This window comes from Manihot esculenta, chromosome 16 (genome assembly GCF_001659605.2).
Source record: "Manihot esculenta cultivar AM560-2 chromosome 16, M.esculenta_v8, whole genome shotgun sequence".
Lineage (NCBI taxonomy): Eukaryota > Viridiplantae > Streptophyta > Magnoliopsida > Malpighiales > Euphorbiaceae > Manihot > Manihot esculenta.
This window is the reverse complement of record NC_035176.2, coordinates 31,190,010-31,212,889: the sequence shown is the minus strand read 5'-3', so window position 1 is coordinate 31,212,889 and position 22,880 is coordinate 31,190,010. Positions and strand designations below refer to the sequence as shown.

The window sequence follows — 22,880 nt, the reverse complement described above, 5'->3', positions numbered from 1 at the left end:
CTGCATATTCTAATTCTCTCTTGAACTTGATGAGTTAGCCATTACATTATTATTTTATGGCATGCTTAAGAGTTAAGAGGAGCCTTGCTTCGTTCAGCAAGGGCATACTCTACTTGGTAGTTGTACATCAAATTCCCCTGGCTCCTTTCTGTTGTTATTGGAGAAAGGAACCTCTCGATTATGTTTTGCCATCACCATATGTTCAAAGTCAAGCTCTGTGTGATGTGCTGGCTTGTGTATACCTGCCATATGGATTTCCCTTTTTGTCAAATCGAAATTTTGGATTAAGAATTGGACCATGACTGTCACTATGACCTTTGCTTTCCCAATAACCTTCTATAAAATTATGCCACTTTCTGCAGTCGACTATATGTTTCACTTGCCACAGATGCTGGCAATGTGATAGCAATGCAGGAATTCTCTTACAGGCAGTAAGAATTTCTTGTGTTAAACTGGCACCTCTTCATCATCATATAATGATTTTATAAGTGATATTTCATATATAAATGGATTACAATCTGTCAATGGCCCTTTCCTTGGGATATTCCATTCCCATCCCAAAAAAATTTACAGATCAAACTGCTGCTGGCCTCCCATCCTTTCTAGGATCACTTACTGCAGTTAGTGTCCCATGGAAGATTTGGGGTTTATTAGAATCTCTTCCATTCTTACGCCCCACTTTAACAGGGTTTTGGAGGTTTTGAACAACAAGCTGGATTATAGCTCCGGTTGCCTTACCCTCCAATTGGTGACCCCTCTCTCTCAAGAAGAGCTTTGTTTCATCAGCAAGCTCTATGTGATCGCCATCAATCACAGTCCAGTTCTCATATCTTACAGTATTAGGTACTAACTGCACAAAATCAATGATAAATCAGTTCTCTATTCAGATACTAGATGACAACATAATGTTACAGAAGTTTTAGGGGAAAAATCTAAAAGGAATAAAATCAACAATTTGAAGCTAGTAACCTTGTGGTACACCCTTGGACTCTGAACTGCAGTTAAAGGTTCCATTCCCAAGATAAAATGGTTAATAAAAACTTGCGCTACTGCTGGAATGATGTACATTCCTCCACTGCCTCCTAAGACCCCCACCAGCTGATCACCCTGCCAAGTTCGCAGAGCAATAAAACTATTGCTTTTGAGTTGCAAGACTCTTTAACTGGATAATAGAGAAAGTTAAACTAAGAAGAAAGTGTTGTCCATTGTATAAAGAAGCTACCTTAGTAACAATGACAGGTGTCATGGAAGACAAGGGTCTCTTGTTGGGTTCAATAAAATTTGCCGGAGCAGGAGGAAGAGCGTCAGGGGTTATCTCTGTGGGTGCTGAGAAGTCCCCCATCTCGTCATTTAGCACAATACCAGTAGAAGGAGAGAGCAATCCAGCTCCAAACCCATAATTTATGGTGGTCGTCATGGATACAGCATTTCTCTCTGCATCAACAATGCAGAAATGGCTAGTTCCATGGTCTCTAAGCTGACTCCACCTGCAAATTTTTTGCTACAAGCTTTAGAACTATTACTTGTCAACATAGACAATCCCAGTAATAATTTTGACAGAAAGGTGAATTTATCCTTCAATACCTACTTGTTCATATAATAATCTGGAAGAAAGGTAGTATTATCTACTATCATTTTCCGAATTTTCTCGGCATAAGATGGAGAGAGCATTTCGGACACATATTTCTGAACGTCCACAAACTTAGGATCGCCCAAATTCATTCTGACAGCATACATGTGTTTCAACGCTTCAATCAACCGATGTATTCCAAGATTCCCCCTTGCAGACTCTGAAGTTCCATAGCTACCAAAGATGTTCAAGACCTGTTCCATTACAATATGGATTACGAAGTTTTAACAGTGGAATTATACCGAATGACAAGATTTGAGGAAAACAATGAAAAGGGGAAGAGAGAAAATAACCCACCATAAGCAATCCGACTGCTCCACTTGGTGGTGGCATTCCATGCACGGTGTAGCCCATCACTCTTGCAGCAATCGCATCCCCTATTTCTACCTTGTAATTCTTTAAATCCTTCATTGTTAATATCCCACCAGCTTTTCTTACATCCTTCACCAACTGCTCACCAACAGTGCCATTATAAAAGGCCTGTGGCCCTTGTTCTGCAATCGCCTCCAGGCTCCGGGCTAGCTCCACGTTGTAGCATCTATCACCAGCTTGTAACAACTTCCCATTTGGTGCAAACACTTTCTGCAACCCAGGGTCACTCATGATCTTTCCACCGCTGTGAGCTATTGCTAATGCGAGATAAGGAGCAACGATAAAACCATCTCTGGCAAGCTTTATTGCCGGCCGGAATAGAGTCCTCCAAGGCAAACGTCCATGCTGTAACCAAGCTTCATGAAGGCCTGCAATCTCGCCAGGAACTCCAATTGACAGTGGACCTGAATACTTGTCTTGAATGTTGTTTGCATACATGTTCTAAGTTTGGACAGTAATATTAAAGGAATCATGAGATTAAATCAAACTTTGTGGGAAGAAATGTCGAAGGAGAGAAGTATGAACCTTTGAAGCAGCTAAGGGAGCAGTTTCCCTCATGTCAAAAGCTTGAGTTTTGGAAGTTGATGAAGATCTGACAATCATGAAAGCTCCACCTCCAATTCCACTAGCCATTGGATTAACAACTCCAACACACAATGCTGTGGCCACTGAAGCATCAACAGCATGACCTCCTTGTCTAAGCACTGATGCACCGATTTCAGAACATCGGCCATCATCAGCAGCCACAACTCCTTGCTCTGACTCCACAATTTCAGCATCATTTGCTCTAATCCTCTGATTGAAATTCTTTCCTCGTAATACCCAGGGAGTAAAATTGCCTCCAATTATAAGGCCTACAACTGATAAATTTCAACAAGACAATCACATTCCACAAGTACAATAAATAATTGGGTACATTGATTGTAAAGCATTATGATATAACAATCTCCAAAGTCCTAAATTTATTGATTAAAGAGAATTAATTAAATTATTTTTATCTCACCTATTGTAATTTCAATAATTCTCTCTCCATTAATCTAATATTAGAAAAATAAAATAATTGATAGAGAGAAATAAATTTTAACCAAAACTCTCAAAAACTGATCCACCACTGTCACATTCCTCGTGAAATATTTCAATCAGGTCATACTGCAAACTTTTGAAACGACAAACAATGCATAATCCAAGTTTACGAAAAACAATCCATAATTCAAATCATATCATTAAACTAAATCATTATTATTATTTTACAAAAGAAAACCTGGACTAATTTAGACTGGAATTGGATTTCATTAAAAAAAATTTAAAAAAAAAAATCGAAAGGGTAAAAAGAATTTAGCCGTCCCCAGCCAGGTAACGTGTTGATTGAGGACTTAGTAATTGTTAGCCATACGATACCAGTGGCTGCAAAAAGAAAACGACTACCGTGGTCCTCTCAGGATCATTCAAAAGCAGAACACAAAGAATTTTCATGGAAAATCCAACTAGTAAAAGCTTACCCAGATTCTGAAATTACGAGACAGAAACAACCTGAAAACAAAGATTAAGAGACAAGAAAAGGAACTGACATGAGATGGTGAAGAAACAAAGAAAGAAGAAAACAAGAGGCTTGCTCCTCCAAGACTTGTCCTTATAGTTAGATGTTTGATTACTGCCCAGAAGTTGAAATTGAAGGCTATCTCGCTCCATGTGTCGTCCTCTTGTTTATGCCTTTCAGAGAAGAGATCAAAGAAGAAAGAGATACAGAGCAGTTGGAGTGTTTGGTGCTTTGTTGGAGTGGTAGGATAGAGAGAGAGAGAAATTATTTTAAAGGATTTTTTTTGCGATGACAACTAGGCACGGTGAACTTGATTGGAATCAGACCACTCAATTGGGAATCGAATTGATTAATTGCTTTAATTCTTGAATTGGATTGAAACCTTATATGAGAGAGTCAATTATAAACTCTTTCCCTGAACTAAAACTGAAACCGGAGCAGATGGTGATATGTTTCAGTTTGATTTTAAATTTTTAAGATAAATTATCTACCGCTTAATATTAGGGGTAAAAGAATAGAGTTAAACCAAAATTTAAGAGTTTAAAATTTGATTCGTTAAAATTTTTTTTAGTTCGAATTGAATTTGAATTTTATTCGTTTTGAGAGTTCGAAACGAGTATTAAAAAGTTTAAATTTAACTCGTTTAATAAATGAGTTTAGACAATCAAACTTTTATTGAGTTTGATATCGAATAGTTCATTAATATATTTACATATATAACGAGTTTTAATTTAAAATTAATGAATTTAAAATTAAAATAATTTTAATTAAATAAGTATATTTATAAATTAGTTCATAATTTTTAAATTTTAATAATTTAAATATAATAAATTTAAGAGTGTGACTAAATTATATAAAATTTAATTTTAAAAAATTTAGATTTAGCTCATAAAAATATAGGTAGAGTTTGAGTTTATTTCTCTTATTATTATTATAATAATAATAATAATAATAATAATAATAATAATAATAATAATAATAATAATATCAGTTGGACTTAATGAAATTATTCACGAATCTTATTCGGGAATCTTTTCATAAACTCAAAAACGAGCCCAATTCGTAAGTCATGACGAGCCGAACACTATAAAATTTAAGTTTGGCTAGTTTGATAAACGAGCTAAAAAATTAAGTTCAAATTTGATTCGTTTAAAAATCAAATCGAGTTTGATCGAATTTTTATCGAATTGAATCTCGAGTAGCTCACGAATGATTGAATTTATTTATATCTATACTTAAAATTAATATATAAATAAATTAATAATTAAATAATTAAATTATTTTTTATATATAAAGAATATTATTTTCTTTTAAATATAAATCGTGTAGAAATTAAACTTGTAACTACTTTAAAATCAGGCTAAATTCGAATTGAAGCCGTCAACATACTTTTTGAATTGTTATAAATCGAGTTGGTTCTGATTCGATATGCAAATCAAATTGACCTTTTCGAAACCGGCCCTTTTGGCCAGGCGTATGGACAATAACTACCCTCTTTGGTATCACAAACACTGTTCATATAAGGTGGGGTCCTATGCTGAGGTGGAATTTATTTTTTTTTTCTAACCTCTCCATTCCCCTGCTTACTTCCGATTCGGCCTTTGCTTACCTAACTTCGGACTAAAAATATTATTATTTTTATTTCAATTATTTTATATATATACCATCATAATTATCACACTTAAAAAATATTGGAAAATTATAATTTTTAATCCAATAAATAAAATATAATAATATGAATTTTTTTTTCTCTTGATTAACTATCACAAATTTAAAATCTAAATATAAAACACTTTATTTTTAATTAATATAATTTTTTCACTGCCATTACTATTGTAACTATTTTATTTTTATATATATTTTTTAAATTTATATATAAAAAAAGTAATTTACTTATTAATAAAATATTTTGCTATCTTGTTGATTTGTAATTAACTCTTTAAAATTAATTTCAATTTTATAAATAATATTGCATTTACACCCATTTATCTCGAAAAATACATTCTTTTTGCGAGATGGAATCTTAACCAATATATCGACTAGATACGTTTCCTCCTCATCCTTCCTTCAATTCAAATGCAGTAAATTAAGCCGTCAAGGGAACGGAAAACTGAACGACTTTTCAAAAATAAACTTATGCAGTATTTGCTTCCTTTCCATTTTATAAATATGGAATTAAATTATATTTTTAAATAAATTTTATTTTTTAGTTCATACAATTTAAAATATGGATTTCAATTGATTTTTACGTAAACCTATTTGTTATAATTTATAATTGAAAATTATTTTTCTTTTTTTCCTCTAAATTATGAATTTATAATAATTAACAAACTTATATGGAGTACTTATTAACAATATATTAATAAAATATAAAATAAAATTTGTATATACACATAAATATTATAAAGTTGGGGAAATTTTATCCTATACAATTGTTTCAATTTTTTAGCAAATAGAGTTTAATTAAATATAAGAAGATAAAATAACTGAGAAAATTTGTTAATTAGAGATAATTTAATCCAAAAACTATTGCTTTATAGTTTTCATGGAATTTATTTCACACCCTTATCAAATGTGATAGGAATTCAGTTTTAGGTATAATAAATTTCATTGAATTAAATTGCTGAAAATAAATTTTTATTTTTATGTTTATTTCAAAAAAGTTTCAACGTGTTTCCAAAAAGAATCCATGAACTGAAGTTAGGAGAGAAAAAATGTGATTGAGGTATACAACATGGAAAATGGGTTGTTAGCAAATGATGTTAGTGACATTGGACGTGGGTTATGGAATGCATGGAAACATGGGTTGTAGCTTGCCAAAATTTAGGAAAATATTTTTTTTTCTTAATTTGTTATTTTATTGAATGAGTTGTTATTCTGTTTTAAAAGTCATGATTTCTATTCTTTAGAAGTTATGTGTTAAAAAATAGAATCAAGTACTAATTTTCTATTTTATTTAAACTTTCACTAATAGACTGAAAAGACAAGTTTATTCTTGAATAAAATTATAGTTGTTTTTACCAAAATAGAACATCAGTCCAAATAAAATTTTTATAGTTTTGACTGAAACCTATCATTAGTATCAGAGTTATGGCCACCAATAGTGAATAAATTGAAAATTTAAAAGCCGGCTTCAATGGGTTATAAACCAACGGTTAGCCGGATGGAGGAAGGCATGAACGAAAAATTGCTCTAACTAGAGACTGCTCTTAACAAAATCTCTTGAGTTACTTACCTAACTCCGAAACCAATGCCCAAGCAACCCAAATGAACCCATTGCTAGTTCTACCATCCCTCATCTGAACCTCTATCATAAAAGAAAACTGAAGCTTCAATGGAGGATGTAGACAATTATTCACCTCTAAATTGGCTAAATTGGAGTTTCCAAAACTCTCTAGGGATGATCCCACAGAGTGGTTTACTAAGGTTGAACAATTTTTTGAATACAAGGAATGATGGATCCATAAAAAATATCTCTCTCGCATCTTTTCACCTAATGGGTGAAGCTATTCAATGGTGGCAGTGGATGCGACATGCCCACAGGGAGGAAGGTTGAGAGATTAAATGGATGATATTCTGGGAGGAACTTTAGGCATATTTTGGACCGACCGATTGTGATGATTTTAATGAAACTTTCTCCAAGATTCGCTAGGTAGGCTCACTTTGGGACTACCAGCAAGAATTTAAAAGACTTGGCAATAGAGTCCTTGGTTGGACCTAAAAGACATTGGTAAGGACATTTGTGGGAGGCCTAAAATCAAAGATAGTGAAAGGAATTCACATGTTCAAACCCAAAACTTTAAAGGATGCCATCAATTTGATTCGAATGAAAGATGACTAATTACAACGGCAAAGAAAGCACTGCAAACACTGATTCGATTGGCATTCGACACGGCTATTCCAATGAAAATGTGGGCAACTCTAATGAAACAACTTTCATGGGACAAAATGCAGAAGAGAAGGTCTATAAGGCTATGCTTTAATTGTGATGAACAATTTACTTTTAGCCACCATTATAAAACTCCATAATTATTGGTATTACAGAGTCATTTTGAACAAGATAATGAAGAAATGGTAGTGCCTTAGAAGAATCACCCAAAGTTTCCTTACATGCACTATTTGGTTGGTATGCTCATAAAGTAATCAGTGCCTTAGAATTATCACTCAAAGTCTCCTTACATACACTGTCTGGTTGGTCTGCTCATAAAGTAATGAGAGTACTAGCTAAGATCATTTTTCATGAAGTGGAGGTGCTTATTGATAGTGGGGCAATCCACAACTTCATAAACGAGAAGATAGCCATCATATTATAACTACCAATGAAATCTACATCTCCATTTGAAGTAAAAAAGGCCAATGAAAAAGCTTTATTTTTTCTAATATATAGTTGAGAATTAGGTATTAATAACATATAAAAATGAGTTCCCCTTAAATTTTGATGCGTTTGCTATTTCTCTTTTCATAATTAACATTCAAGTAAATTGTGAATAAATCCATTCCGAGACAAGTGGCTATTCTATTCTTTGGAAATCAAAGCATGAAGAGTATTTTAAATTATTTGACTCTCATAGTACACAAGTAAAAATACTTGGATCATCACTTACTCAGACGACCATATAAAACCTTAAATATGCATATTTTGATTGACCTAACTTGTATCAAGAAATAACACGATTTTAAGTCGATTTAATATTAAATTAATCAATTTTTATGTAATCTTATTTTGATAATAGCTTACTAAATAAAATTAAAATATTGGCAAAAAGTAAAATAAAATAGACACAAACAATACATAATGATACCATTTTGTCCTTGAAAAAAAAAAATATTTATTCCTGTAAATTGAAAAAATATCATAAAGGGATTTTACTTAATAAGTATTAAAGTTTTCGCGCTCACATTTTTAATATGATAGTAAGTGTATTTAAGTAATATAAGAGATCTCTATTCTCCCAATCTCTTATTCCCATTTAAGAAATATATATATAACAACTTCCAAATTGAAAAATTAACATTCCAATGGTCTAACGCCACCTGGATGGGCCACATAATGATAATAATAGTAATAACGCTTTATTAAATGAAAAAACAAATTGTATGTGGGTCGAATGGTTCCGAATTGGACATTGTTGGGAAAAAGTAGGAAAGTTAAAAAGATAGATCTAACATAAATTCGACTTTATATTAAAAAATACATTTAATACAAAGATATTTATATTGAAGTTTATACATATTTAATTAAAATTTATATAATAAATATATAAATATTTAATTTAATAAAACTCTTCTTATAATAAACTTAAACTCTATCTAGTAATTCGAATAAGATTATATATATAGGCTAAATACTGTTCTTATTTTTTTATAAAAAATTATTTTATTCTTTAACTTAATTTTTATACTAATTATTTTTTTAATTTTTAAATTTTGAATAATTTAATTTTTATATAATGAGAGAATATATATATATATATATATATTATTATTTTAATTTTTAATTATTAAATAATTTAATTTTAATGATATAATATTACATATCAAATCGTAAAAATTAAATTATTTTACCAAAATAAAATTAAAATTAATGGATAAAATAAATTTTGAGAGACAAATTACATACCATTGTTTTTCGGCCACTTAATGGAAATAATAATAATAACAAATGTTATATTTTATTGAATGAAAAAAATGGATATAAATAGTTAGAAATTAGGCGTTCTTAAAAGAAAAAAGAAAAAAAATTAAAAGATGAATATAATAAAATATATAAATTAAAATATAAATATAATAATTTTTTTTTATAACCTTACCTAAACAAATTGACATAAATCATAACCTATGTATGCAATCATACAACTTTGCTTTAGAAATTGGACAAATATCGTAAAGGGTGACGTATCATTTTGGAGTAAAACTATGAAATTAAAGCCATCGACCTCTTTGACTGAAAAACAGACAACATATAAATACATTTTGATGAGGAAAAATTATTTTACTTAACGTTTTAATTGTATTCTCAATAAGTGAATTTACTAAAATTTCCAAGATGTTCATCTTTCACTCTCACAAAATTAGCTAGGACTGCGTAGCATCAACACCTTTTGCTCTACAAATATAATAAAGGGAAATTAACATTCTACTGTTTTAACAACACCTCGATGGCCCACTTGATAATAATAATAATAATAATACCTTATTAAATGAAAAAAACATGTATATGGTTCAGAAATAGGCATTGTTAGGAAAAAGAAGAAAACTTTATATAAAAATAAACTCAAGCTCTCCAGAGTAACCCCAATACAAACGTAAACCATATTATATGCACACACGCGTCATTTTGCTCTAGAATTGGGACAAATATCAAAATAGTGACGTATTATTTTTAGTTAACATGCAGCTTGCAAAATAAGAAATCAACACCCGAGTGGACCACCTGATGGAAATAATAATAATAATATGAAGGCATTGAGGAGAGAAGTAGAAAAATAAGAAGACCAATATAGTGAAAATGAATTTAATAAAAATATTTATATCAAAATATATGCATATTTAATTAAAATAAGTATATTAATTTAATGAAATTTATTTTCAAAATAATCCTAATCTCTCCATAGCCTTACCTAAAAATAAAATATATAATTTACCTTTCAATTTTAATTTTGTTATATTTAATTCTTTAATTTTTAAATAATAAAATTATTTAATTTTTATAATTGACATGCGGTATTTATGAATTACTACATCATAAAAATTAAATTATTTAATAATTAAAAAAATTAAATTATTAAATATTAAAAATTAAAGAAGTGATATCAAGAATGTAAATAAATCTACATAAAAATAAAGTTTAAGAGTAAAATAACTCTTCAAATTTTGCATTTGCCCTTACCTAAATAATGACTCGATCAAACAAGATGGATGCAAATCATATCTTATGCGTGTAATCATGCCGTTTTGCTCTAGAAATTGGACAATTATCGTAAAGGGTGACGTGTTATTTTCAGAAATTAAGAAATTAACAATCCAATGGTTTAACACCACCTGGATCCTTACGCGGCCGACTCTAGATACTATTTTCCATCCCCAACGACTACGAAAAAGGAATAAAATACTAATCATTATCATCGCTGTTTTAACAACACACACAAAAAGAAATTATCACCAACAAACATCACTTCCCTCAAACTCTCCTTTCCTCCAATCTTCAGAATCAGACCATATAAAAAAATAAGTAACAGTGCGTTTGAGCTCTCACACAGTTCCTCTCTTGTAAATACCAAGGCTTTAATTGTATTCTCAATATGTCAATTTCGTTCTACTCCACTGAAATTTCCAAGATGTTCGTCTATCAGACTCGAATACTAGATTAGATTACTTCAAATCTCATCCAATCCGTTATCGTTACGGCCTAACATCAACAGTTCAACTTCTTTCCAAATAAAGGGCTGCGTATATCTTATATAAGTCTAATCATTTTTAAGAGTCTGACGAAACTGGATGCTTCATTTTCCATAAACATTAAATTATTTCGGTTCATTATTCCTCCAGGGCCAGGATTTTTTTGGCCTTCGAGTTACTTCACAAAAAGCCAGTGGCATCACTTACATAAAAATAAAATAAAATCAAACAATACAATTCAATACAATACAATAAATTTGTATCAATATCCCAAAGATAACACACTATCAATATATCATTAATGCACAATCTGTAATACGAGTAGTTACATCCAAATACAATTTCACAAAAACTATACAATAAATTTGTGAGCTATTCAATGGACTACCAAAAGACAACAGGAAACATTGGCAAAGAGTATATATTCATGTCAGAAAACCCACTTCCAATAAATTGCAGAAACAATGATTTCCCACATATAAACAAGAACTAAATACTTCTACTCCGGTTTCTTCTATGCTTTCATTTAATGGACTACCCAAAATCCCCCCCCCCCCCCCCCCCGACCTTCCTTTGTTTAGGTTTCCAAAGCTGGGTGATACACGTATATTATAAGAAGGAATAAAAAGCAACGGAATGAAAAAGTAGTCAATATACCTATCTGTACAGATGTACGCCTTCACGATTGCCAGAAAACTTCTGGGTCATTACTATATAAACATTGATCTTGAATTTCTTGGTTAGCTACATGGCAATCGATAAGTCGTGCTTGGATTATTTTACACACCAGCAATCCAGAAGGAAGCATCCACCATTCACTTTCATCCCTGCATCATGCCACAAACACATGCACAACTCAAATGCTAATTACCTGCCCATAGTCATACCCAGCACTAAAACTATAGCTATAAAATGTACATTATCAAAACAGCATCTACAGTACAAAACCAACTTAGAACTTACACACTAAAATTCCAGGACTGAAAGCTCAAATGTTTTTTACTCGAGTAGATCTTATAATGGACAAATCCACATACAAAGGCAGTTACCTGTTACAAAAGAGAGATACAACCAACAATTTCAGACACTCTTAATGCTTGGGCAAATGACATCAGAAGTTCATAAAAGTAATCCTTCTGAAGAATCTAGAAATTGTGATACAAAATATGTCGTTTAATTTCAAGAAGATCAATGACAGGAGGTGGAAGCTTCCAGAGCTGTTATCAATTCTGTGATAAATTGTCACAAAAAATATATTCACATTGAAATTATTGCAAATAAAACTATTTGTTTATTCCGGCATATCATCAAATTCAAGTTACTAGTGGCACATTGGTTATACAAGAAATGTCTTGAGAAACTTACAACATTGATTAAGGAAGTTATGTTCCACAGAGCATATACACGTGCCAGACCAGCTGATCGTCTAGGTCCATGACTAAACAAGGCACTGATTCCAGCTGGAAATGGAAACAGTATGCCCAGAGGAAGAATGAATAAAACTAATAGGAAATTGAGCAGTGAAATAGAGTACATCTGCAGCAAAGTTAGCAGGACTAAGCTAATATCTGCTAGTAGAAGTATAGAGATGAACAGACCAACAAGATCCTGCAACAAAAAACAGAGAGGGAGTCAGAAAAGCATCATGGACTTTCATCTGAAATCTGACCACTGGAAAAAGAAAATGATCAGCAAAAGCGAAGCTTACAGTATAAGCATTTGAATTACCTGATGACCAACAGGTTTAGAATTATGAAGGATGATAGCAAAAGGATAATATATGGTCCTCCTTAATTTAAGTGTTCGTAAATTCTTCGAATGCAAAATGCCTCCAATAATCCCTCTGCGTGCCATTATCTGTTCACTTACTTTCTGGTTCTCCAGTTGACCATCTCTCTGCACTCTAGGCAAACTGAAATTTACAGGAAGAGAAAATATAAGCTCAAAGGAATACAGATATAGCACCAAAAGAATCAAAAGAAAAGTTTTACCATGACTGCCGCCCTGGTAATAAAGATCCATCTTGACCTTCAGTCGATAGACATAAATTCTCATTCTCAGAGGCACAGACTACAATCCCAAACTGGCAATACCCAGAAGATGTAGGCTGAAACCATGCAAGATCAATATATACACCATATGTACTTAAAGCTGGATTTGCATGTGTTTCAAGCCAGCTAATAACATGACCAAAAGTAACCTTTAAGTGTCCACATCGAACTAAGCGTAATTGAGCATTTAGTCCAGCCACTAATCGATACCAAATGGTCGGAGGAACAGACTGGTTTAGAAGAAGAAAAATACAAAATCATATGCAATCATTCCAGCAGAAAAACACAAGAAAAAGAATATCAATGTGCACGTGCTGGGAGAAGGGATGATTTATGGATTCAATAAAACAATTACTCTTGAAGTATGACAAATAGCAAACCTGGCTCATGAGGCTGGTGAGAATATTGTCATTGTGAAGGAAGAAAGGAGTCATATAACTTCCATCTCCTCCAAAAACTAAGGACATTGGAAACCTTTGATGCAAACGAGGAGGGAGATCCGCTCTCTTTTCATCACCACCAAGGAAAAAATCCACATATGCAACCATTAGATCAGAAGTAGCAGCCACCTGTGCACAACACCATACACATAAATGCAAAAGCTGTTGCTGATGATACAATGTCAATATTAGACAAAGATCAAAATATGCTCCAGAGGATATCTGCTGAAAGAGCAAGTCAATCCAATTTATTATTAGTTCACCTTTCCCCTTCCCTTTTCCCCATTTGTGCAAAGAATGCTCCTTGACGTGCAGTACATGTCTCAAAAGCACATATAAGTACACACTCAAGTTGTCAACAACCATTGCTAAGAACCAAGAAGTCCTATATGAGAGATCTCATGACTTATGAGTTGATGCATTTGGAAGGGATTTCCATATTACAGAAATTATCCTCAGCTTAATCCCATTTCTTAGGTTCCAAAAGTTTAAAGCATCTTCACCTTTCAGATGCTTGACCCTCTAAATCTCAGAGCAGCTAATCTAAAGAGGGGAAGAAAACTTGCATACAAGATGAAACAATATCTCTATTATTTTACGTCCTCGGAATTAACATATAGCTATCAGAAGAGTGATGCATATTCAAGAACAGGCGTCCTTCCTCGTAGAGAAGAAAAGGAATATTCAAAATTACATTCAGAATGCATCAATAAACAAACCTTAAGCCCTTCATAGAGAGCACGTGAGCGGCAAGAGCGCAAACAAGCATGATCATATTCTGATCGAACAAAATCACGGAGTAGTTGTAATTTCCTCTTGCGACACTGCTGTAACCAGGACCATGCTAGTGGATATGCGAGAACAGAGAGAATGCTGTAGATTGATCCTTCCCACCACTGATAAGCAGCCAAACCATTAACCTCATCCACAAATCTATTGAATGCATCCTCATATCTGTCAGGCAAATGTCATATTTTAAAAATCCATACAAAGATGACTATCAATGTAAGCCTATGAGCAAATTTAATACACTTCAACTTCCCATATATGATATACCCATGAATAGAGAGGAAAATACCAATACAATAGATATCGCTTGATCTAACCACCAAATATGCCAGACAGAGAGAGAGCTTACACAATTTCAATCACTTGTTCAGGAGGACAGTGAGTTAAATGCCAAGGTTCACTGAAAGTATTTGGACCCATAAAATACATCCTATGCACATGACTCCGGGATTCTTCAGTTCTATTTGTTTCTAATACCTAAAAGACAACAGGATCATCATCTCATATCAAAAAGTAAAGAATAGTGGTGAGCTTTTCACCTGGCAACTGATAAAATATAAACTAGTGTTTGGAAAACATCTAACCTCATTCAATGACTCCAGGAATGGAAAGGAGTGATCTATTCGAGATTGACGTTGAGGAGGCACAACAGAAGGTAATTCATCACCAGCAGCATATTTCATCCGTGCAACACTAAGCACTAAAGCTAACAGGATCAGAAGACCCAAGAGAATAAAACAGAACCACCATGGACCACCAAAAGTATATACCAACTCTTCGAGAGTTGTGTAACAGTTTGGCATGTGATATCTGTCAGAAACGCACTTATATGGACAAGGTCTTTCAGTGACACCACCTATTGAAAAAAAAATTGGAGTAATATTTGAGGGGACACAGTTATACACAGAGGTTAAAACTGCAAACAGCAATATGCTATAAAACTTCCTATGTTTGGGGAAGTAAAATTCAATCACTGTCAAATACATACTTCAAGACTCTACAAAGCAACCTTTTAAAGGAAATTATGCATCTCTGTCTGTAGCGTGGTTTCTAGAGAGGGCCATGGGGGATGAAAGAGCATCCACTAAATCAGTCACCTTTAGCTCACAGAAAAGCACAAAAGAGTATATTTTTGAAGTACCTCGAACAGCAGTATATATACCACGGCTTGGAAGCTCCCACAATGGGCAATCATGACAAAGCACTTTATCAGATCCAGTAACATTCTTGAAAGTCCCAACAGGGCATTCCTGTTTTGCAACTTATAGCAATTAACCAAAAAGCATCTTTGACTAATCCACTAACAAGGGAACATTAAAAATGCAATCGACAAACAGTAAGAACCCTGACTGATTATTTTATAGATCTAGCTAAGGTTTTTGGGCATAGAGATGTGCAAATACATATCCTTGGTCATAATAATTTTTCAAGACAAATGGGATTCTCAATATAGGGCAACCAGAATGAGGATATAAATACAATAATATATCAAGGCCAGTGGTCCTAGAAATTGTACAGGCATAAGATCATAAGATGTTCAAAATATTCAAATGGTCCACGAGAAATTGACAAGATGGTATTTGTAAAAATACCTCACAGAATATACCATAAAGCCCTTTTGGACAGGCCCTTCCAGTAACAGTTCCATTTCCACCAGAATGACCCTGACCTCTACCAAATCCTCCCCTGCCATCAGGGAAACGAAAAGCTTAAATCAATTGACTTCAAAATAACCCAGCCATGAGCATTTTTATAACAAATAAGTGGGAGTGCATGTGCGTGTATAAACTAGGACAACCAAAACATTCAATAAAATATAAATCAAAGAAGATAAAATAATCAGAACTACTGTATGGGATATACACTGCCTAATACAGACCAAGTCAGAATGCTTCCATTTGCAGTTGCAATTGGCAGATACTCATCTCCAACTGGAATATCTGACCAATGAAAGTGAATCCTTCCGCCGCCTCCGCCACCACCCCCATCAGGACTGCCATGCCCTCCAATGGTTGAGATGGAAGAAGAATAACCAAGTGCCATTGTATGAATAAATAAAAGAATGGTACCACCAGAACCACCCCCAGGACCTACATTTGACATCATCTTGGAATTGCTTTTCTTGATGTCTTCTCCAAAGCTTTCTCCATCAGCTCTAAGTGAACCATAAACAGACAAACTAGACAGTGCATGCTCCATAGAACCCATCACTGTTCAAGAGAAGATAAAACAATGGTCCACAAATCCATAATGAGGCAAAGTAAGAAAAACAAAAATCTCCCAAAAATGTAGGGGCAGAATAAGGGTCATTAAACTTAAATAATATCTAAAATCCAACAAATGTAAATGACCATTAATTTGCATCAGTTTACAAACCTAAAGAACAAATAAAGTGAAGAAATTATACAATAGAGCATCAACCGCTCATACCCAATGCAATAATTGGGGGTGGAATGAAGAACATGCAAATAGTAGACCAGCCATAACCACTGTCTCAAAGAAGAGCTAAATACTATCTACCATTTCCAAAAAAACATGTAGACTTCTTGAGTTAATGCGACGTTCCTGAGCTTCAGAATCATGTACAGAGAACTAAAATAAGTAACAAAATTACCTGCTCATCATAATCTGGACAAATGCTTGTATTTTTTAGTTATATCGAGATCATTAGGCAACTTACCAATTATACCACCACCCGCTGTTGCCCCTGATAGAGTACCATTTCCACTACCACTACCAAGTTCACAAGGCAATCCGGCATCTCCATATGCAACACCGCCCTCAGCAGAAGTGCCATTGTAATATCCATCTCCACCTCTGCCACCATGCCCAGCACCACCGCTAAGACCATTGTCAGAAACTTTTCCTTTGCCCAACCCACCTGTGCAGCCTACATAAAGTTCAGATCAAACTTCAGTAAAATAAAATATACTCCTAGAATGTACCACTGTATCCTACCTCAAACATGAGATTGTAGAATGAGGAAAAAAATTCCATGAAAATTTCTCTATCAGTGGGACAATCACTTGTACTGCTAAACCTTTTTCATAAAAAAGAAATAGACATTTTACCAAGGCCAGATGCACTGATCGCTCCAGAAGACTGGACCACTACATTTCTAACCCAGTGAAAATGAACGACAGATCCTGTTATCATGCCTTCAACTATAACATCTTCAACTCGACAAATCTGCAGTAGCCAGATGAGCCAACCATTTATAAGAAACACGAAAAGAGTCTATCATGCTACAGTTAACCATCCATTAATCTGACCAAGTCCTTAGTGCTCAATCTGGCAAAGGGAACACCTGAAGAGTGAAGGACAGCGAAGAGTTCACGTTACAATCTTCAGGAGGATGAATTAGCTCCATGGGGCAGTCTTGAAGATCACAGTATAGCCGCGGTGCCCTATCATGAGCAAAAAATAAATACCATACCAAATAAACGATGGCAGTCTTTCACTGTAATAGCTCTATATGACTTACACATCATTATCACTGGCATTCTCCAAGGGTCCTCGAAGAACAGAACCAGGTCCAACCTTCAAATTGTAAAGAGATTTTTAATGGCATGAGTATTAAAAAAACATAAAATTAATTTTTATGAAAAAAGGCAAATTTAAAAATAGAACCAAATTATATCTCTCCATCCAACTTAAAAGTACTTGAAGAAAAAAGAATCATATCATCACTATCTCTAGCAGCTAGTTAAAAACCTTTAGACAAATGGTGCTTTAATCAAGCTGAAGAATTTCAAAATATGAAGAGCACAAACAACAAATTAGAGGCAAGCAGCTATGCCAAATAAATTATCCCTTGGCTAGTCCTTACCCAGGATTAAAGTTCCAGTTAAACATCAACAACATAAGCTAATTAGAAAGATAAACTCAAATTTACAAGCATCAAAACTTTTCCATCTAGTCTTAAAAGAACATTTGCACACCATAGGTAATAGGTATCAGCTTACATTTATACTGAAAAATAATGATAAAATCAAGCGTTGTGATTCAATAATATCTCCTGGTCCAGACAAATTCAAAAAGCCTTGCCCGTGGACTCCCAAATTTGCATTAGAATGTATCACAGAGGATTCCTGACAAAAGATACAAGATCAATATTCAAGATAGGGAATAACATAATCAGGTATTCTGATTAATGAGGAAGATTTTGAAGGTGAAATACCTTGAGAACAACTAAATTGCTGGCCTCAAGCAAAGATGTAGCAACAATTGCATCACCACCCCCATCTATAAGCATTTTGGAATTCCACATTAAGTGTATTTTAACAGACATGCGAAGAGCTCCATATATCTAATTCAGTGAAAGTAAAAACTCTCAGTATTATGAGCAGAAAAATAGCAACCTTTTAAACTAATCATCTCATTGCCCAAGGCAACAGATACAGGAACTGTATAGAAATTAAAAAAGTAGATGTCAATAACAAGGAAAGACAGAGGTAAAGAAGTGATTCTCACTTGCCTTAACAACAGAGTCGCTCATTAGAAGTTCTTCTGCCATCAACTCAAACTCTGATGAGGCATAATGCGCAAGGCCAAAGCTCAAAACTGCACCGGATGATAAACTAATTTGTCCTTGAACCTATAGATAGAACAACAGGGTAGCATACGAGATTGAAAGATATAAAAGGAATAATAAGTGAAAGTTCAATAGAAGGATAGACGTAATATTACAAAGAATTAAAATGACTTTCCACCATAACAAGGACATACTATAAATAAGTTCATTATGACCCACAATATTAGGTACTAAAAACTGATGATCATAAATAGATAATAGCTATGCAGGACATTTTGAGACCTCCAAATGCAAAAGCAGCTAGCTGTCAAAAAATTGGGCAACTTGGAAAAGCAACACAAGGCACAGCTACGTAGTCAATATTGTGGACAAACATGCAAAAGCATCAAAATTACTAAATTTCACAAAACAATTCTCACCTCACTTTTCCTTTTCCCTTCGTTTTGTATCTCTGTGGGTGGGTGGGTGCACATGTTGAACTCAACAACACCCCCCCCAAAATAAAAAAAAGAAAAGAAAAAAAAAATCTCACACATTGCTTTATCCTGTGATAAGCTCTCCAACAACTAATTATTCAATCATAATATGTTCATGGTAAGGAAACAAGAATTAGCTGGCAATAACCTGAACTCTACTCCAAAATAATGGAACAGAAGCCTTGGCATGATTCTGAATATAAACATTCGTCCAAAGTGGCTGTTTGGGGAACTCCAACAGAAGTGTGTCAGTACTAGTGGGCATGTTGTTATTGCTAACTATAAGACTCCGAGGGACAGCATCATAATATGTCCCTGCAGCACCAGAGTTTCCTGTACAACCAAAACTCCTTCCCCCTGTAAAGAAGACAGATACAGCTCCAGATGGGATGATGATAACATAAAAAGGTGAAGACAAAGTCCAACACATACCATGAACAAAGAAGTCTGTATCATCATGTCTACTGAAAACATTAATAGCAACTCTTCCACCACCACCACCAGCAAATCCATTACCCCCTGAAGCACTTAGCTTACCAGTTCCAGTCCTGTTCCTCATAGAAGAAAATTATTAGTTGGGAAGATTTTTAAGCCACTTATGAATAACACATATCACAATGAAAATTCAAAACTCAGATCCCTAATAAAGAGAAAAAGAAGCAAAACGAAGGGTTAAGGTCCCAAACATAGCTGATGATTCATCAATACCTCCTATATCACACTCCACAATGACCTATTAATGCAGAGATTCCTGGATTAAGAAAGAACATCTCCTATGTTTTCATAGTTCAGCAACATTGTCCTTCGCCTCTTATCACAGCATACATCAAATCTTAACATCAGTTTTTTCTGCAAAATTACATCCCACTTAATCTACTCTTGCATATGCTAATTAATTGACAGTTGACACCACATCCTTATCAATAAAGAACGCCCTTTGGAAGATTTAGAACCCGTTTGGAATTGTTGTTTGAGCTTTAATTGAGGAAAGCACATTCTTAAAAATACTATTTAGAAAATATTAAACAATAATTTAAAATTATTTTTGATATAATATAGTTTAAGAAGACCAAAACAACAATACAGTTTTTCCCAAAGCCGAAAAGCTTTTTTTCAATGCAATTTTCTAAAAAGCAATTTTCTGGCCTCCAAACTCAATGCCAAACAGGATTGTAATAAACTCTACACTGAACACAACTATCTTGGGAACCTAACTTTATGCTATCAAGCGACCTCATACTGGCGGCAATTCTACCAAAGAAGTACGTATCATATGCAAAGAAATGAAGGACACTACCAGTGTACTTGAATAAAATATACAAAGTGGCTTGCTTCTCCAACATCATTAAACATATCACAAAGAGGAAATACCAATTTACTTGCAAATTGCTTCACAAGATGCAAGTTTGTAAAACGCAACATTATTCTAAGTGCAAAATAAACATATAGGCAATGCAATCCATCAAAAAGAACGCCAAACCCATCGAACTGAATTTAGATAAATAAAGGGGCTTACATTCTGTGAGCCTTGATATGAATGCTGCCACCAGACCCACCACCACCCTTGACGCCACCATCACCACCATCCGCCAACAAACTTCCCCCTACGTCAATCGAACTGGTCACGTCAAAGCCAATCCTCCCACCCCCTTCCCCCCCGTAATTATCTTCCTTACTCGTGGTCCCTCCTTTGCTCCCGTAACTCCATGGCTCATGCAAGTCCGACCACGAATACGCGTCCCCTCCCCAGACATCGTCCGGCAATTTCGTATTATCAGAAACACAACTCGCTCCTCTTCCCCCATGACCTCCGCCAGCCCCCTGCACCCCCGACGGTGTCCCACTGGTCTGAGGCGGAGGATCACCTGCTAAACCAGTCACATTTATCACCGAACCCAGACTTAAGCTCACGTTATAAGCAGCCACCGCAACAGTTCCTGCTATTATCGTAGCATTTTGGCCTAAGCTAAAATCCTTAGTCATATTGATTAAAATAGAACAACCTCCAATAGGACAACTCAAAACGACCCCAGGAAGTATATCTAAGGTGCCGTTTCCTTCTATATACACATCCTCAGTAAAATTCAAGCTAGAATCCAGCTTACAAACAGTATCAAGAGAGCCAATTCCTCCGAGAATCCCCTGGCAAGACACGGACGGAGGGTGAGGCGGCGGGGCAGGTGGTGGTGGAGACGGAGGAGTATAATCTCCATGAAAGGAAACGATATCAGAACCGATGATTGAAAATTCATCGTCAGGATCAGTAAAAGCTAGACAAGGATTTATAAGTATGAAAAGATTGAAAAGAAAGAAAAAAACAAGAGATGATAAACTAGCAGCAAACATTTCACTTTGAGCAAGAGAACGATGGTCATGTAAGTTAAAACCCTAGAAATTGCGAGAATTGAGAATTGGATTTTCTGGCTGGAAAGGGAGTTGAGAGTGAAGAAAAGCGTTGAAGGTCGTTTTAAGGAATTTTTGTTTGGATGGCAGTAGACAGACAGAGAGAGAAAGAAAGAGAAGTGTGAATTGACGAAGAAGGTAAGTCTTAAAACTGTGTGATTCTGTAACCGGTAACGGACAGGTAAAGTTGGCACGTGTATAGTTTTTAAGACCTTTCCGTTTCCGGTTCATTTTCTATCCCCGGGTCTCAGGTTTTTCTTCATTTCCAATCCACCTTGCTGGCTGTCTCCGCCCTTTTAGGCCCGTTGAGGTTGGAGTATTCGGCCCATTATTTCATTTTCCGACTCCGACTCTCCGATTCGCGTTTGAACTCGTTTCCTCTCAAGTCTGAAAATGACTTGGAAAATGACATCAGGTTTATTAATTCCCCATTAAAATTTAGAATAAATGTTTGAATTAAATTAATTTTCAATTAATATATTGTTGCTGCCGTGGATTTATTATCAGAGCTCCCATAACACGTAAACAAGTGAAAAATAAAGGGAGTAGTGGACTATGAGTAGGATGTAAAATGGATAAAATGTCCGTGGAAATCATTATATTTAATTTTGATTAATTTTATTAATATTTAAATTTATTATATATTCAATTAAATTTTTTTATAAATCTAATTATTATTATTTAAATAATATCTGAATTTATTTAATTTTAAATATTTTAATTAATAATTTATATAAAACTATAATTTTATTAATAATTTTCATTTTAAAAAATTAATATTTTTAAAAATATTTAAATAATAATTTTTAAAGAAAATATATAAAAAAATTAAAACATTTATATTAAATTCATTATTAATATAAATAATTCCAGTAATAATTATTATATATATATAATTAAAAGACCATCTAATTTACATATTAATATTAATTTTCAAAATAATATTAAAAGAGATCTTTAATCATCAATATTTAAAAAAATGTTTTTCTCAATCTTTATACTTTATTTGAGAGGAATTACAAAAATCAGGAAAAATATTTTTCTTAATTTTTATACTTTATTTGAAAGAAAGTATACTTTTATTATTTTTTTAATTAGTGGGTTAGAAAAAAAAAAAAGAAATTTGAGATTTTTAAAAATGTATAAAAATCATATATTATAAAATTACAAGTTCTCTTTAAATTGTTTAAATATATTAATTTACATAATTTAAATTTATAAACTTAATATGCAAACTGAATTTTGATTAA

At 33.7% G+C, this 22,880-nt stretch overlaps 2 protein-coding genes across 3 annotated transcripts; both read right to left on the bottom strand.

Moving 5' to 3' along the window:
- Positions 1-466: 466 nt before the first annotated feature.
- On the bottom strand, positions 467-3,854 carry LOC110603843 (glutathione hydrolase 3). Of its 2 annotated transcripts, none has more exons than XM_021741789.2 (7): positions 3,571-3,854; positions 2,528-2,862; positions 1,928-2,443; positions 1,589-1,824; positions 1,223-1,487; positions 970-1,107; positions 467-850 (listed from the first exon to the last, which is right to left on the bottom strand). In XM_021741789.2, the coding sequence occupies exons 1-7, from the start codon at positions 3,689-3,691 to the stop codon at positions 575-577; spliced, it is 1,887 nt and encodes a 628-aa protein (XP_021597481.1). In that variant the 5' UTR covers positions 3,692-3,854; the 3' UTR covers positions 467-574. The 2 variants fall into 2 exon arrangements, with proteins under 2 accessions (XP_021597481.1, XP_021597482.1); XM_021741790.2 differs by having other exon boundaries at positions 3,502-3,616.
- A 7,339-nt stretch (positions 3,855-11,193) lies between these two features.
- LOC110603631 lies at positions 11,194-21,779 on the bottom strand. The gene is made up of 22 exons (XM_021741428.2): positions 20,744-21,779; positions 19,660-19,775; positions 19,376-19,584; positions 18,695-18,814; positions 18,398-18,526; positions 18,183-18,308; positions 17,702-17,757; positions 17,525-17,624; positions 17,289-17,406; positions 16,898-17,107; positions 16,097-16,427; positions 15,810-15,903; positions 15,359-15,467; positions 14,802-15,073; positions 14,567-14,694; positions 14,148-14,382; positions 13,369-13,557; positions 12,929-13,218; positions 12,666-12,849; positions 12,303-12,545; positions 11,901-11,986; positions 11,194-11,764 (listed from the first exon to the last, which is right to left on the bottom strand). Exons 1-22 carry the CDS (start codon positions 21,571-21,573, stop codon positions 11,617-11,619), a joined length of 4,323 nt encoding a protein of 1,440 aa, XP_021597120.1. The 5' UTR covers positions 21,574-21,779; the 3' UTR covers positions 11,194-11,616.
- Positions 21,780-22,880: the final 1,101 nt, after the last annotated feature.

Coding starts and splice junctions, on each gene's coding strand:
- LOC110603631 (XM_021741428.2), bottom strand. CDS start 21,573: ATGTTTGCTGCTAGTTTATCATCTCTTGTTTTTTTCTTTCTTTTCAAT. Junction 17,625..17,701: donor AATGCCAGTGATAATGATGT/GTAAGTCATATA, acceptor TGCTCATGATAG/GGCACCGCGGCTATACTGTG. Junction 14,383..14,566: donor GAACAAGTGATTGAAATTGT/GTAAGCTCTCTC, acceptor TTTGCCTGACAG/ATATGAGGATGCATTCAATA.
- LOC110603843 (XM_021741789.2), bottom strand. CDS start 3,691: ATGGAGCGAGATAGCCTTCAATTTCAACTTCTGGGCAGTAATCAAACA. Junction 2,444..2,527: donor CTCCCTTAGCTGCTTCAAAG/GTTCATACTTCT, acceptor GTCCAAACTTAG/AACATGTATGCAAACAACAT. Junction 1,488..1,588: donor CCAGATTATTATATGAACAA/GTAGGTATTGAA, acceptor AAAAATTTGCAG/GTGGAGTCAGCTTAGAGACC.